Source organism: Rhamphochromis sp. 'chilingali' (assembly GCF_963969265.1).
Source record: "Rhamphochromis sp. 'chilingali' genome assembly, chromosome: 9".
Lineage (NCBI taxonomy): Eukaryota > Metazoa > Chordata > Actinopteri > Cichliformes > Cichlidae > Rhamphochromis > Rhamphochromis sp. 'chilingali'.
The window spans coordinates 18,024,478-18,041,936 of NC_137936.1; the positions used below are offsets into that span (position 1 = coordinate 18,024,478).

The 17,459-nt window shown below is 42.0% G+C and overlaps 2 protein-coding genes across 3 annotated transcripts; both read left to right on the forward strand.

Annotated features, from left to right (window-relative positions):
* Positions 1–436: 436 nt before the first annotated feature.
* On the forward strand, positions 437–5,000 carry endou (endonuclease, polyU-specific; the record flags this gene model as incomplete). The annotated part of the gene is made up of 8 exons (XM_080890918.1): positions 437–692; positions 1,934–2,056; positions 3,591–3,750; positions 3,837–4,042; positions 4,152–4,265; positions 4,357–4,463; positions 4,546–4,688; positions 4,768–5,000. The coding sequence occupies 8 exons, from the start codon at positions 437–439 to the stop codon at positions 4,880–4,882; spliced, it is 1,224 nt and encodes a 407-aa protein (XP_080747044.1). The 3' UTR covers positions 4,883–5,000.
* Positions 5,001–10,558: 5,558 nt separating this feature from the next.
* LOC308402815 (neurogenic differentiation factor 4-like) lies at positions 10,559–14,642 on the forward strand. 2 transcript variants are annotated; one of them, XM_080891911.1, is made up of 2 exons: positions 10,559–10,699; positions 12,890–14,642. In XM_080891911.1, exon 2 carries the CDS (start codon positions 12,896–12,898, stop codon positions 13,883–13,885), a length of 990 nt encoding a protein of 329 aa, XP_080748037.1. In that variant the 5' UTR covers positions 10,559–10,699; positions 12,890–12,895; the 3' UTR covers positions 13,886–14,642. The 2 variants fall into 2 exon arrangements, with proteins under 2 accessions (XP_080748037.1, XP_080748038.1); XM_080891912.1 differs by having other exon boundaries at positions 10,567–10,744.
* The last annotated feature ends 2,817 nt before the right edge of the window (positions 14,643–17,459 follow it).

Sequence of the window (17,459 nt, forward strand, 5' to 3'; positions counted from 1 at the left end):
GTGGCTGCACTTCCTTCGTGCCCTGAGAAAGAACAATCTGGACCAGAAGCTGCTGCTGGCCTTCTACACCTCCTCAGTGGAGAGTGTGCTCTCCTACTGCCTGGGTGTTTGGTACACAGGGCTCACAACTGAGAGCAGGTTGCACAGAGAGTAATTAACATGGGGGCACACCAAGTTGTTCACAAGCCAGCCAAGATAGAATTGCTCCAGCGACTTATGGGTGTGCCACAGAAAGCCATCCTAATCAGGTGCCCAAACCACCTCAACCACCACCATGCTGCAGCCCATCAGAATCAACACGAAGTGTGTGGAAAACGTGTCCAGCTTCAAGTTCCTGGGTGTGCATATAGACACAGACCTCCAATGAAGCTCAAACACCTCTGCAGTAGTGAAGAAGCTCCGACAGCGTCTCCATTTTCTGAAAATCTTCAGAAAAATGGACCTGAAGAGGGAGCTGCTGATCGTCTCGATTGAAAGTGTGCTGGTATACGGCATCTGTGTGTGGTTCTCCAGCTGCACCACGGTACACAAAAAGGCACTTCAGCGGGTCATTAATGTGGGCCAAAAAATCATTGGCCATCCTCTTACCTCCCTGAAGCAGCTGTACAGCACTCGCTGTCTCAGGAAGGCACACAGCATCCTACGGGACTGTACACAGCCAGGACACTGGGTGTTTAAGCTGCTGCCATCTGGTAGGAGACTCAAGGACAGCTTTTACAACAGGGCAATAGCCCTAATCAGTTTTTTTTTTTTTTTTTTAATATAATAATATTAATGTGCAATAAACATTCACTCATTCTTTTATTTATTAAGCCATTCCTATTTTTTGCTCATACTTTTCTTGCACTTTTAAAAAAAATGTAAAGTTACTGTGTTTTTTTGTGTTTTCTTGCTTTTAGTTGCGCTTGGTGCTGACGTTGGACAGTTTCCAATTTTGTTGTACTATTGTACTAGGTATGAATGGGCAATGGCAATAAAGAGTTATCTTAACTGCCTAATTTCAATGTGGAGAAGCAATGGCTCTACTCTGCACCATTGTGAACGTGAAGCATTTAATCTCCTAGTTTAAATTTCTATAAGTCCCACTTTTTTAATGGCGTAGTTAGCATTCATGTGAATTGAATGCAGTTTTCCTCTCAAGTTCAGGACATGATGCTGAAGTTTCCTTCAAGCACCTTGAGAACTTCTCTATAAGAACAAAAATCCAGTGGAGGCCTGGAGCTCCAGCTGTGGGGAGGTGAGGGCACTTTAGTTTAGGGGGTGCCACAGTCCCCCCTGCCATATCCCCTTGGAGCTCAACCACCTCTAAAGGTGCTGTCAGTTCATTACCGACTGTGTCATCAGCTGCTGACATACATATGTGTGCTGCTACTAGTGGGTTCCCATCATCAGGTTAACAATGCTATTGTTTTCTCATTTTAAAAGCTGTGCCCTTCACTGTGGTTGGGTGTATTTAGCACTTGGGATTACCCAAACAACAATAACCACAGACTCTTCTTTAAAAACGTGATGCAATTGCTGCCATGTTGATGCCTGCTGGTGTGGTCAAAATGTATGTGTGGCCATCATGTTCCAACAAGTGACTACTTGAGAGAATTAAAGCTGAGTAACCTGTGCATAGGTGCTCTGTCACTTAACTCCACCTCCAATGGTCCCTGAACCAGTATGCCCTACCTCTCTGATGGTAGTTGGGCAAAAACCACACCCCACTTTGACATAAAGGAAAGGCCATAACAGTTAGTACACCCAGATATCAGGCTGCTGCTAAGCAAAGATGAAGCTCCTTGCTGTCCTTGTACTCTGTTTGACCCTGGGTTTCAGCAGTAAGTCATTTATTTTTTAACCCATCTTTGCATTTTTATTATGATCATATTACAGGCAGAACAAGGATGTCAGTGTGTTTATAACACCAGTCTGTCCGGTTTGTTTCCAGATACGCTGGACTCATGTCAAGGACGATGTGGTTATGGAACAGATAGCAATTACTCGTGCCAGTGCAACCCAGCGTGTGAGCGCTACAATGACTGCTGCTCAGACTACGCTGCATTATGTAAAGGTACGTGACAGAAGTACAATCTTGATGATATTTGATACCAAAAACATGTGCATTTGCCATTATTAGAGTTTGTGGTAAGCTATTAGTATCAGTATTTATTTTCTTGTAAGGGCAGGTGTGGTGAGAGTTACAACTCTCAGAACGAGTGTCACTGTAACTCCCTGTGCCCCCAGTACAACAACTGCTGCAATGACTACACCAAACTCTGTTACAGTAAGACCAAAATATGTGTCGTGAGTAGCTGACCCCACCTCACGTGCCAGATGGTGTCTCTACACTACTAGCTGTTTAGTTTGTGTTCTACAAAATCTTCCACTACCACCCCCCCTGGTTGCTTTCACACGGCTAACGAGTTCCAACAAGCAGCAAGACAGCGGGCTGTGGGGTCCTGTGTCCCAAAATCTGAATTTCTCAATCTGTCCTCTATGTCAGTAACATCATAGCTGAATCACTAATTCCAGCTTTAGGCAATTAACCTTATTTTGTATATTGCATTTAAGGGGATAATTTTGTTCATTAATTTGGGAGTTTTAGTTTCTAGTTAGATTTTAGTTTAAAATGACTATATATATATATATATATATATATATACACACACACACACACACACACACAACAAATTAATGCGACGAACTGAGATCAAAGCTGTGTTTCAAAATGATTTTAATTTGTGGGGCTCTTTGAATTGATGAGTTCAACCAAAAGTGGGTACTCTGCTACTTTTATTAATTAATTTAATTCATTATCTGTCATAGATAAATAAATAAATAGCTAATTTTATATCTGAACCTCTCTCATAATTCATCTCAGCGCCCTTTTATTTATCTTGGAGTGTCCAGCCTTTAGGTTGGGGACCTCTGGACTAAGCAACAAACTTCATGTAAATTACTTAAATGTAACTGTGCTTTGACCACTTATATTTTAGAGTAAATTTTCTTTTATAAATTAATACATTCAGAGTCATGAAGATTTTTATCATCTAGATGCATAATGAGAACTAATTTTCTTAATTTCTTTCTTTTGACGTATTATAGTTGTAATGTAGTATTTTTATATTGTGCCACAGATCCATATTGTGCTTTTGCTACTTTTTCTTACCTACAATAATCTAAACACTTTTTATTGGCTTGTGTGTCAGCAACTCATGGGCAAAGCTTTTTTTTTTTTAGTATATGTCCAGCAGGTGTCATTGTTGGGCTAGTCCATATAATGAACGGAGATTAAAAGGGTTCAGTTTGTTCATTCCCTAACTGCATCTGTTGCCTCTATGTTGAGTATAACCCAGTGGTGGAAGATGTATTTTGATACATGAAAGCAGCAATACTAGAGTATAAAGATACTCCAGCTTTCATTGTGGAAAGTTGATGTTTTATGGTTTGTGTGGTGATCTAAACAGCGGTTTAAATGTGATCTCTGACTCAAGCAGAGTTAAGTTGGACTATTTCACATACTGTTTTTAACGTGACTTATTTACATTCCTGTTATCTGTACTCTGACATCTCCAGTAACACACATATGTGCATGTATTTTGTAGATGCGGGTGGTACCGTAACTGATGCAGAGATCAAGTCTATCTCTGAGAGACTTTATTCTCTGGACTCAAACAAGGCTTCAGCCTCAGACTTGGTCATTGACCCTCAGGCTCTGGTGGCCGACTCTCAGACCAGCTCTGAGACAGATCGCTCCTCAAAGCTGTGAGAAAAGCCGTTTTATCAGCACAGCAATCTCTCGCTACATAGCAGTTTTTCTATGTCCTAAATCTTTTTTTTTCTGCTTTCAGCTTGTTCAGCTACCTGAATGAGAATGCTCTCTTCTCCAAGCCCACCTACGCTGCTCTGCTGTCTGTGCTGGACAACTACAACAGGATGACTGGACAGGCAGAGAACTTCAGCTCTCAGCAGCTGGCTGAGCAGGACAAGTTTGTCAGGGAAACTATGTCCAACACTCAGCTGGGACGGGAGCTGTTTGCTTTTCTCTACAACAAGGGTAAAACATTTCTATGCATGATATTTCACCTTCACGCATCCTCAGCAATACTTGAAGGTCGGGTACGGTTATCCTCGTGTGTTTTCAATGTCTGTGTTTATATCTTAAGGCATTTACAAATCAGAGGAAGACTTCATTCAGGACCTGAAGATGATGTGGTTTGGTCTGTACTCTCGCAACAACAACCAGCTGGACTCCAGCGGCTTTGAGCACATCTTTGCAGGTTTGGACAGAGCAGATTTCTTTTGAACATCTTATTTATTTGAAAACATATTCTCTTTTTTGTACTATTTTAAAACCACATTCTCTAACAGGAGAGATCAAGGGAGGAAAGGTTTCCGGTTTCCACAACTGGATCCGGTTTTATCTTCTTGAAAAAAGTGGAAAGCTAAACTACTACAGCCACAGCTTCAATGGGCCTGTAAGCACTGATGATAAAAATCCTAAAATACTCTTTTAATTTACAAAGGGCGCTGCATTAATTTTTTTCTTTCTTGCTTCAGTGGACTACATTTCCTGATGTCTTGGGGATGCAGTTCATGTGGGACGGCTACTACAAGCAGGTTGGCTCTGCGGTCATTGGCTGCAGCCCGGAATTTGACCTTGCCATTTACAGCCTCTGCTACATCACTCGTCCTGGAAAACAGTGAGTAAATGTTCACATCCTGTGACGCCTTATTGAACGTGGATCTGTTCTCATTTCTGCTGTCTATCATCATCCTTAGGTGTCATCTAAGTGTGGGAGGGAAAACGCTCATTATTCAGACTTACACCTGGGATAATTCCTCCTATGGAGATGGGAAGAAGTTCATTGGCTCGGCCTATCCCGCATCCCCTTAAGGACTGACATTTCCCCCTAAACAATAAACAAATTGCAGAGCTGCCTGCAAGTGTTTCATTGCACTCATTATATAATTGTTTTGAAATCATTTTCCCAATAGTAGCATTTAAGTTCAAGTTCCCGAATTGAAAGATGTAATGTGATGTAAATTTGTCACAACCTTCCCTCCTGTATTAAAACAATACAGAGCAATAAATTAAAAAATACTTTATCTCCTAATGATGGTTTCTTTCTGATTATCTAGTTGCATAAACAAAACTGTAAACCAGCAATTAATCTGCAGTGAAACCTTTCAGAGAAGTCTCTCGGAGCATGAGAATGTGGCGATCTCCCAGGGGCACGATCAAGCTGTGCCTAATGGGGCAAAAAATGGGCGTTTACACACCGTGAGCGGGCACAACGCTGACCGTTCAGTCATAAGAGCGTGTGCACACTTGACACAATTGCTTATTGTCTTATGTAAGAGCAAAACAAAAAAACAGAAAACAAAATGCAGTCTTTTGCAGTATGAACTATAGAAACAAAGAGACATTAACAGATCTTGTTCTGCTTGACCTGCTCTGAACAGTAACCACCAGCTAAACCTGTTCTTATCAGCTGTCCATAAAGCTGCCAGTGTGTATAACTCCCCAGTGTGTGTGTGTGTGTGTGTGTGTGTGTGTGTGTGTGTGTGTGTGTGTGTGTGTGTGTGTGTGTGTGTGTGTGTGTGTGTGTGTGTGTGCTTGTGCGTTTCTGCCTTTATAAATGGATGTGTATGTGTGTGTCCAGCTGGTATGGGGGTTGATTTTACTCTTTCACTCATCTAGGGTGACTAACAGGATAAATTCTGGTCTGCCGACAGAACAGGGGGGACACACTTGCTGCCCTGTTTAAAGAAAGTATTACAGGAGGTGGATCTGCCACTGATCCCATTGTCCACCAGTCTGTGTGCATTCATGCAAAACAAGAGCACAAGACCAGTCACTCCGCAGGAAAACTCAGCCTTCAGCAATTCATCTGATTTAGGCCTCACATGTAGTCAAAGTGCTGCAGCAACATGACAATAAAGTTCGCCCAGGGAAGAATTTCTCTTGCTATTTTGTCAGACCATATTACATTTTCTTTGCTGGTGGCTCTGGAAATTAGAAGAGTAAATCTCCTCTCTTTTCACTCTGCCCTCTTTTTTAAGCCCCAGTGGAATCAAATTAAATCACAGTGGGGCAAATAAAAGGGGGAGAAAAAAAAAGATTCAATTGTTTCTTTTGTCACTCACACAACTTCATAATCAAATTATAGCTGGCCACCCGCCAGCGTGTCCTCGCATCTCCCTCAAATGGGCTTCTCCTGGCACATCTCGTGAGCCACCTGACTTTTGTTTTGTAATTATATTATCCCGCTCTCTCTTTCGCGTGTTGCGGCTAATGGCTGAGCGGGCTAGCCCAGCTGCACACGCAGAAACAAAGCTGCTTATGGGGGCCAGACAATGGGCCTGTGGAAAACGGACGCCTGAAGGCGGTCAGCCAATGAGCACGCTCAACAGGGGGCCAGCAGGGGGTTTAGGAAAGGGTTAAGGGGGTTTAGGGTTCAGCCACAGGGAGAGGAGGAGGAGGGGAGGGGCGTGTATTTTACCCAGTGGTGGGGTCCATCAGTGAGATGGTTAGTAGAAAGACACATGGTCACCATCACCCCAGTCTCCCCAGGGTCGATCCTGGGCTGGAGGGAGGTTCAAGTTTGGCTTAGAAGACTGGCCATTTCTAAAGTTGATGGGGGACCATGAAATACAGAACAACATTCATTCTCTGGTGTTGTTTTGTACGTTTTCCAAACAATTTGAAGACCGTATTGTTATTGCTGTTACCGCTGGTATAGATGTTGAAATGGATACTGACATGTGCAAAGTGAGAGATACAATCTCAGTGCACCGATACAACCTACGGCCATATCAAATTACATGTTCACATTACATTTCTCATATGGAGAAAAAAAAAAACTTTTTAAAGGCTACACATGGGCTCTATCCTCATCCCCAAACATGAGAACGCGCACAAACACAAACAGACACACTGTCTTCATGCTGCGGCGCTGGCATCTCTCTATGGAATTCCAGTATGACAGATGGACAAAACCCACTTTCCCCACTGTCACACACAGAAACACTGGGGATTCAGAGGAAGGTCATGTCTGTGTGTGTACTGAAGTGAAGTTTTATCTGTCCTTCTTTTTTTTATTAAAACAAATTCCCGTCTCATACCTAGAGAAGGTGAGGAGTCCTCTGAGCATGCGAACATGCTGAGTGGGCTGAGCAGCCAGTGGAGAATAGATGAGCATCTGAGCCACAGACTGTTAAAATATGATATATGTTCAAGCAAAGACCATCTGCAGCAGGACTTCATCATGTGTGGCCAGCACACAGGGATCAGGGGACATCATGGCATACATACGAGCACCACTTGTCGAACATAAAGATCGGATAAAAACTGCAAGTAGGTTGCATTTAAATAGAATTATTAACAGGCTAGAAGAGAGAGAAGTTTTTCAAGTTTGGATCAAAGCTCTTAGAAGAATAATGAATAAAATTTATTCTGCTAGGTTGTTACAAAATGTTTTACAAGCATATGCAACGGGGACACGAGGCCTCAGCTATCATATTCCCCTGCCGGTTCCACTCTGGGGATGTAAGAGACCCAGCTCTGCTATTCCCATCTCAGGCTGCAGGTGTGGAATAGGACAGGAAAAGATGCGGGGGGAGGAGCATGGGGCAAGGTGGTCGACTTGGGAATGAATATAAAGTGAAAGCACATAGTTTGGAATTGCAGATTACCCTGTAAACTATGTTAAGCCCCTCTGTTAGAGCATGTGGTGCTATTTTCCTAAATTGCATATACAGGGAGTGCAGAATTATTAGGCAAGTTGTATTTTTGAGGAATAATTTTATTATTGAACAACAACCATGTTCTCAATGAACCCAAAAAACTCATTAATATCAAAGCTGAATGTTTTTGGAAGTAGTTTTTAGTTTGTTTTTAGTTTTAGCTATTTTAGGGGGATATCTGTGTGTGCAGGTGACTATTACTGTGCATAATTATTAGGCAACTTAACAAAAAACAAATATATACCCATTTCAATCATTTATTTTTACCAGTGACACCAATATAACATCTCCACATTCACAAATATACATTTCTGACATTCAAACACAAAACAAAAACAAATCAGCGACCAATATAGCCACCTTTCTTTGCAAGGACACTCAAAAGCCTGCCATCCATGGATTCTGTCAGTGTTTTGATCTGTTCACCATCAACATTGCGTGCAGCAGCAACCACAGCCTCCCAGACACTGTTCAGAGAGGTGTACTGTTGTCCCTCCTTGTAAATCTCACATTTGATGATGGACCACAGGTTCTCAATGGGGTTCAGATCAGGTGAACAAGGAGGCCATGTCATTAGTTTTTCTTCTTTTATACCCTTTCTTGCCAGCCACGCTGTGGAGTACTTGGACACGTGTGATGGAGCATTGTCCTGCATGAAAATCATGTTTTTCTTGAAGGATGCAGACTTCTTCCTGTACCACTGCTTGAAGAAGGTGTCTTCCAGAAACTGGCAGTAGGACTGGGAGTTGAGCTTGACTCCATCCTCAACCCGAAAAGGCCCCACAAGCTCATCTTTGATGATACCAGCCCAAACCAGTACTCCACCTCCACCTTGCTGGCGTCTGAGTTGGACTGGAGCTCTCTGCCCTTTACCAATCCAGCCACGGGCCCATCCATCTGGCCCATCAAGACTCACTCTCATTTCATCAGTCCATAAAACCTTAGAAAAATCAGTCTTGAGATATTTCTTGGCCCAGTCTTGACGTTTCAGCTTGTGTGTCTTGTTCAGTGGTGGTCGTCTTTCAGCCTTTCTTACCTTGGCCATGTCTCTGAGTATTGCACACCTTGTGCTTTTGGGCACTCCAGTGATGTTGCAGCTCTGAAATATGGCCAAACTGGTGGCAAGTGCCATCTTGGCAGCTGCACGCTTGACTTTTCTCAGTTCATGGGCAGTTATTTTGCGCCTTGGTTTTTCCACACGCTTCTTGAGACCCTGTTGACTATTTTGAATGAAACGCCTGATTGTTCGATGATCACGCTTCAAAAGCTTTGCAATTTTGAGACTGCTGCATCCCTCTGCAAGATATCAGAATCAGAATCAGAATCAGAATACTTTATCTCACTATTTTTGACTTTTCTGTGCCTGTCAAGTCCTTCTTTTGACCCATTTTGCCAAAGGAAAGGACGTTGCCTAATAGTTATGCACACCCGATATAGGGTGTTGATGTCATTAGACCACACCCCTTCTCATTACAGAGATGCACATCACCTAATATGCTTAATTGGTAGTAGGCTTTCCAGCCTATACAGCTTGGAGTAAGACAACATGCATGAAGAGGATGATGTGGACAAAATACTCATTAGCCTAATAATTCTGCACTCCCTGTACAGCATTCCCAATCTCACGCTCTCTCTTTTCTCCAGTTTAGAAAAATGACAACAATCAGCAAGACAATTTGTCATCCTCACTTTTTGGAGAACTTTGGATGGTTATGAGCATGCGTCTATTTACATCTGGATTGCTAACATTTTCTTTCCTTGAAATAATATGACTTTAAATCATTGTGTGAAATTTGCCACCTACTTGACGTTACCTGTATATTAGTCGAATAAAATGTCAAATATACAGTCACAAGTGTTTTAGTTGTAATTCTTAGTCAGCTGAAAAGTTAATGTAATCTGTATAATCATTATTAATTATTAATCATTATTAATCTAATCATTAGTATACCTCATCATATTCCCTTGTCTTTAAGACTTTCAGCCACGTTTCATGGTCCCCATCACTGAATAGAGTGACGTGGCTGAAGCGATACAGCAGGTTCTGCGGTCAACACTGAATAGAGCTAGCATCCATATAATTTTTTGTTTTTTGAGCAAATCAGAGTGAAAACTGTGTTGCAATTTGCTCAAACTACTGACATAAAAGTTCAATGCAATAAAAGAAATTACTGGACTTTTCAAATTCAAGGTTAACTTACAGCTATTGAATAATTCTGATAAGCGAAGACATTCATTCATTGTCAGTGAATGTGGGTTATGGTGCTAAGCCTCAATATTCAGACACCCATGTCCCGCAGAGAGGACGAGGGGGGCTGGAGCGAGTCTCGAAGTCACATTGCTCATTTAAGCGCACACCTCAGGAGACCAAACTTACCCCTTCTGGTCAGAGCGGCCTCTCAGTTGAGGTGAACTTGTTTAACAGCCTCATCTCCACAGCGCAAAGGGCCTATGCTGGACGAGGGGAATGGCTCAAACACCTGCTCACACGCAACTCCGAGCTGTCACATACAGTTAGGCTCACGCGACCGAGCGCGTCTCCCCTCCGTTCACTGACACCGTGCTGCGGATTTGGCGGCCGCCCTCGCGCCTCAACAAAGGCCCGGGCCTCCCCTGTTTGTCTCGACAATTTCAGTGAGCTTATGCACATCTCTCACACACGCGCTCGCGTGCGCGCAAGTCTTTGAGCTCCAGGGGCTACAGCCACGGGCCGGCCACGCGCGAGCCGAAGCGCGTGAACAGGAATTGGATGGGAGTGGGAAGAGGAGGAGCTTTAACGTGAAGGTTAAAACCCGGAGCCCCCTCAGAGTGACCCGCACTGAGAGGCTGAGCAGCTCCGCACAAGGAGACGCCACTGAACTTCAGCACTGCTTGATGGACGGTGTGACCGAGCTGTGATCCGTGGAGAAAGGACAAATATCATCTGACAGACTTCCTGAGGCGGTCCCGGGACACATCAGCACCGGTATGTTTCATAGCGCAGCCGAGAGAGGCTCTGCGGGTCTCACATGTGAGTGAGTCAGTGTGGACACACTGTTTACACGTAATTTACATTTTAATGTATCTTACAGGCAACTTGCTTTCAGTTTAGAGTACCAGATTTTTTTGGCATAGGGATTTTATTTTGAACTAAAGCAAGTGCACGTAAAGTCAACAAGAAATTAATATATCTAATGAAAAAAGTACAAAAGGCTTATCTTAATATACTTCAGCAATAACTGCTTAGGCACGCAATTTGTGGGGAGACATTAATATTTCTGCCTTTGAAAATGTCTATTTGAATTCAGACTGAGCCCTCTGTCAGGCTACTGATCTGCGGGATGTCGATCTTTCATTTAATCCCATGGTCGTTGCTTCATCCACGGAGTAAATCCTGTGATGGCCCAGATTAAAGTCCTGTCGGTGACTTGCTGGGGCATTACCAGTTCACAAGTTGACCGGGATTACCCAAAGAACAAGGGAAGGGGAGAAGACGGGTAAAGCAGATAATACATATAGGGGAAAATTCATGTAGCTATAAAAGCATTAAAAGCCATCACCTCTCTCTGCAGCTGTAATGTTTGGCCAATCAGAAGTACATGAGGCTGAGAAGCGCGCATCAGGAACTGTCCGGTGCTGAAACCGTCGGCCCGTTTGAGGACTTATTTGTGCAAAAATAATGGTTTTAAAGGTTATTGATGTTTATTCCTTGTGACTTAAGACTTGTATTCACTAACCCCAGGTTACCACGGCCATCAGACCCCTTAATTCACCCCTTAACCTTCCCCAACCTTAACATCGTATAATCTTTCTGGGAGTCAAAGGAGCTTGCTAAGAAAAGCGTCTGGACTTCTTTAAGTTACTTGAAGACGTTTCACCTCTCATCCGAGAAGCTTCTTCAGTTCTAAGGTCAAATGGTGGAGAGTCCCAGATATCGCCACCATTTGACCTTAGAACTGAAGAAGCTTCTCGGATGAGAGGTGAAACGTCTTCAAGTAACTTAAAGAAGTCCAGACGCTTTTCTTTGCAAGCTCCTTTGACTACGATGACCTGGATGACTGAGAACCTTCACAGACAATCTTTCTGGGAAGTAAGTTAAGTTATGTTTCTAGATGAAAAGAACAGGAAAAGTATTTTTTCGCTAATCGAAAGATCTTACAGCAAAGAGAAGCAAACAGTGACAGAAATACACTAGATTTTTATACTTGGTCTTATACTTAATTTCTTTCATTTAATTTGCAAACTTTTGATTTTTTATTTCCACTTCCGTTGGTGAGGTTTAGGAACCAAATAGTGTTGGTTAGGTTTAGGAGATTATGCTAAAATATCCTTGAACAATATTAACCACCTGCTACATTTTGTAGTCATACATGATTAAAACAACAGTCAGAAATTAGTAACATTAGTGGCAATGTCATTACAAAATTATTTTATGATGCATTAAAAACATGATCCAGAAGAGATTACATGTTCCTTGAAAAACAAACGATAATACTGATGAGCATTTGTAGGAGGTGGGGCTGTTAATTATGGCTAACACACCTTTATTATGAAGCCAGGAAAGATAAACTGCTGATCACCTGCTGATTTATGAAGAGCTGTTTAATCCACTGGAACACTTATAATCTGAGACAGGTCCAGAATCACCAAGTTCAGTCCAAACAAAAGCTGCTAAGTATTCCTCTTTAGTGGTGCTAAAAAAAAAATTAAATAAATAAAATAAAAGTTAAAAGGAGCAAATTCACATGTGAAAAGGCTCTGATCAAAATATTACAGAAATAAATATATTTCAGTGCATTATAAATTATTCAGAATTTAGGTAATACTTATGTAGGATGACCTCAGTGACCAATAACCTAAAATATACATTCCAGTTTAATGCAATACTTTCAACAGCACATGACTTTAGGAAAAAACCCCAATATTTTGTATTATCATATGTTTAGGAAAAACAGATAACATTCATAGAATTTCAAAACAAATCCTAGTGTAAGTACAGTCACTGTATGTATTACAGTACTCATGTTGAATGCATTGCTTTATATAAAAGAAGAAGCTGGAAACCAACAACAACGAACTTGACAATGATGAATCTGAGGTCTAATAAACAATACTGTCTGCTATTATTACAGCATGTGTGTCACAAAGATGTTCTTTATTCTCTATTTTTTGGCAGATTGCTATGATGATAAAGCCATATGTTAGACAAGGGGAGGGTGAGGAGGTCGTCAGCCCTCTGCAGTGGATGGACGGAGACATGAGCTCACTTGATGGGGATCCATCGGCCCCATCGCACAGCTACAGAACAGGTGACATGATCCAACAGGCCAGAGAGATGGGGAGTGAGGACGCAGAGGAAGATGAGGAGGACAGAGAGGAAGGACCAGAGGATGAATCAAAACGACGAGGGCCTAAGAGAAAGAGGATGACCAAGGCCCGGCAGGAGCGTTTCCGTGCGAGGCGAATAAAAGCGAATGCCAGGGAGCGCTCGCGTATGCACGGCCTAAATGATGCACTTGAAAACCTGCGCAGCATCATGCCCTGTCACTCCAAAACACAGAAGCTGTCCAAGATCGAGACGTTACGGCTGGCCCGCAACTACATCTGTGCTCTGTCTGAGGCTCTGGAGGGGGGCCTGTCCACAGAAAGCAGGGCTTTCATGGAAACGCTGTGTAAGGGACTGTCACAGCCCACGACCAACCTGGTTGCCGGCTGCTTACAGATGGGACCAGCTCCGGGTCCTGGGATGAGGCCTGAAGACAGACATGGAGGTCGGCCACCACCTACACTTGGTGGCATGGTGAGCTACTCCTCTCCAGGACTGCCAAGTCCCCCATATGGCACATTTGACTCAGCTCACCTGCTTCACTTGAGGGCGATGAAGGGAAGACCCTATGAGAATCACTCACCAAACGAGTACAATGCTGGTGGCGTGGGAACCCCTCCATATGACGGCCCGCCTACACCACCTCTCAGCATCAGTAGCAACCTGGTGCCCAAACAGGAGCCTTCACCTCACTACCCACCTTCCCACCGCTACTCTCCCACCCCTGTGGAGCAGGTGCTGTATCATACACATACCGGATATGATGTACACTTAGAGGGGCCATATGACTCCTATCATCCACCGCACATGCCTCCCCGACAGATTACATCTGTCTACAGAGACTGAGGAGGATCGGTTCCACATCAGCCTTCAGTACGACTTGAAGGATGGAGTCCCGTCCTTCACAAACACTCAGGCTGATTTAAAGAAGCTGGCTCTCTCTCAGTAGACAGACTGGTAGTCAAGCACTGTAGAATAGTTTGTTTTTTAACACTTGTGGAACATTTGCACAGTAGAGTAGCACTACTCAGCATTGCTAGTATTAGAAAATATTTGACTTAAACCAATAAATTGTTTTCCAAAACTCATTTACCAAATGATATAAGGACATAGCAGGCTGCTGCTGTCCAGCTGCCCGGGTACTGTAAAATAAGCACTTCTAATTAAGCTTTGGTAACACCAGATATTATTCCACATAAAGTATTTTTAATTTATTCGTTAATTTAAGATGGTGTAAATTAATTTTTTTCTGATGTGTGTGTTTTTGTTTTTTTTGTTTTTATTTGTACATATTTGTAGTCCAAGCTTTTCTTTGTCACTTAGACTCATCCATCTAATATCTTATCCTTGTTTTGTGTCCAGTTTTTTGTTCCATTATATTCAAGTTTCACACTTGAAACCATTCATTTGTGGGGATCAAGCTGATCTTCTGTGAGTAATGACCGAAGAGAGAGATATTTGTTTGTTTGTCTTTATTTTAAATTTTCTGTAATGTGGAGGTTTGCAAAGGGGATCGCGGAGAAGCAAAAATTGTAATTCTCAGGTTAAAATTGTAAAGAAACTGCAACATATGACTGTTTTTCTTTTCAGTCTTGTTTCCTTTGGGACAATTGATGTTATTAAAATACTGAAAGTTCAATTAAGTCTGTTTTTTCTTTTGTTTACTACTTGATGAAATGTTTTATTTTTAAGCATATATATTCATCAGAATCCATCGTTTAAACACTACCAACATTAACACGCCTTGTTTACTTGCTACTTTGTTTCTCATTTTTCTCTCCAGATCTCTGTGGTTTAGCGGCACTAATCCCCGGTGCCGTCTTTTAATGAAGGACGAATGTGCGAGGCAGGATTGCAAGATAAAGATTTATGATTAACATGGCTGCCCGCCTTCTTAGGCTTTCTACTTCTCTGACATTGCGTTGGCATAATCCTGCCCTGACATCCACCCAGGCTGCAACTTAACACTTGTATTATACACATTTAATAAATACATTTCAAAAAACATTTGAAATGCTGGAATCAAATTTTAAAAGCCTGGAAATAAACAGCCAGAGTGAGAAAATGATGAAGATAAAAGCAAAAACAAGAGAGACCTGATTTGACAGCAGCCAGTCTTGCTTTATAGTCCTTGCTGGTCACTTTAAGGGCCACCCACTGAGAGGTCAGGGAGAGGGGTCAAGAGGTCATGGGTCAGTGGTGGGAATGGTCACTGAAGGAACACTGGTGACCAGTTTCTTCATCACGTTGCCGGTCATCTTTCTGCGTGTTTCTGCCCTGCCTTCATCTTTTCATTCAGAGCAGCGAGCGTTAAGTATGACGTTAGAGGTTATATTTTGGCTGAAATGCTCCTAATCCCGATAAACACGCTGATGAACATCCCACGCATGACCTGCACTGGGAAAAAATATATCGCTTTGTTTTCACAAGGATTAGTATAAGCCTGTGCGTGTATTTGTAATGCATTTGCACTACTAACCAGGAAAACCAGGGACTAACTTTGAGGGGGCAGGATGAATAACAAATAGCAGGACATCTCTCTGCTTGTTGGAGACACAGACGATCCCCAGACAATTAACATGCGGAGTGTTCCTACATGATAAATGATGGACGGCTGATCGACCAGCGTCTTGAAAAAGAAAAAGAAAAAAAAAAGTTTTGTGATTTAAAAAGGACACTTCTGCACACAGGAGAAAGAAAGGACTGCATTCACCCTTAACCTTTTGACCGTTGACCCCTCTGACATTTAATATCAACGATGCCTTTTATTGAATAAATGCAGAAACTGTTCACAGTGCCTCATTTACATGTGATGTTTTGAATAATTTCCCAATTATGTCAATTTTCCCAAAGGAAACTTGCAGCTTGGCAACATTTATATGAAAAAATTAGACAAATGCAACAATTCAAGCACAGTTTAAATCAAGCGCCATCAAGTCTTAGTAGTTAGAAAAGGGTTTCAGTCATATTTATGAAACCAATAAAGTTTTAAGAACAATAAGTGTATATATTTGTGTCACTCTAACATCATATGGAACAGTAGCTTCCTGCTGCCTGAATATAAGTACCAAATTATCTAAAGAATACGTGCTCACTTATGTGAATCCACAATTTGTGCGTCTGTGAGAGAGACGCACAAACTGTGTTATTTGGGATGAAACAGTATTAAGCAGCTGATCAGAGCTCAGTGTCTGAATGGTGTCATTTACTCGTTAATCCAGAGGAGAGAGGGGCAGTCAGTGCAGCAGCTCCTCTTCTCCATTTGATGCGCAACAGTATGCAGCTGCAGCGCTTACTCAGCTCAGCATCTAATGCACGGTTAAACAGATCCTGTTTTGGAAGAATTTGAAGAAAAATGAGTCTTCTGTTGTGAATATGCTCATTGTTATTTGTGTTTTATTAATTATTATTATGTTAGATGACAAGAGGTCAGGACAAAATCTATAATGAAGGAGGGAGGAATCTCACTGCCACCTAGTGGTAGAAGTTCATTCCTGCAATATATGTATCAGCTGCATGAGATATAAGCATTTGGCCACTAGGTGTCAACATTACACAACTTCTACAGTCTTGGTCTTGACTGAAGTCTGTAAAGCATACTGTATTAATAAAAATACAACAACTGTTTGACAAAGACACATTTGGCATCGAGTGACTGGCATTCGTTTACAATGAAAACCCCTCAGACTAAATACGATGGAGATGAGATAATTTCTCAAATACTTCCTTTGCGATGACTGTGAAGGTAGACACATAACAAAAGAGACATTTGGTGAGAACTCCTCTGCTAAACACAGTGAGCCAGCAGAGTGAGCAGGGAGTGGGAATAGAATTAACCTATTTACAAGTAAACTGGTTGATGGAGTGTGTTTGGATGAGAATAATCAGGCTAATGAAGATACCTGGGGACTCTGCTCTATCAGAGAACTGCATGCTGTCCTCTCCATCCAGCAAGTGATCATATCAGAGTCTAATTATTTACCGTGAAAGGACATGAAAAAGGATTAATCAAGGAAATCTGACTGATTAAATCTTCAAAGCCAGCACTGAAGTGCATCGGCTATTAGGGAAGAAGGTTGTGGTTGGGGCTTTTATCCTTGAGGGGGGAAAATGAATGATCAAAAAAAGAAAAAAAGAGAAAGACAGTGCTCTCCAGGACTGTTGGCACACTGAGTAAAGGAGAGGAAAGAAACACAAAAAAATGGCTAGAAAAACAACACAGCTGGCACGATTTGAAGAAAAAGTGTTTTTTGATGCTTTTTAAAATGCTTTTTGGTAAACTTACCTTTGATTTTATGTGATAAGATTTTCAGAGTTAATGAGGCAAACAATGTGTTTTGTTTCTGATGAAAGTGGAAGCTAAATATAGAAACAAACACACTATTTGATTAGTTAGATAATTAAAGCACTCCCAGATGGC

Bases quoted from the DNA above. Each gene is read 5' to 3' on its own strand.
- LOC308402815 (XM_080891911.1), top strand. From the start codon at position 12,896: ATGATGATAAAGCCATATGTTAGACAAGGGGAGGGTGAGGAGGTCGTC.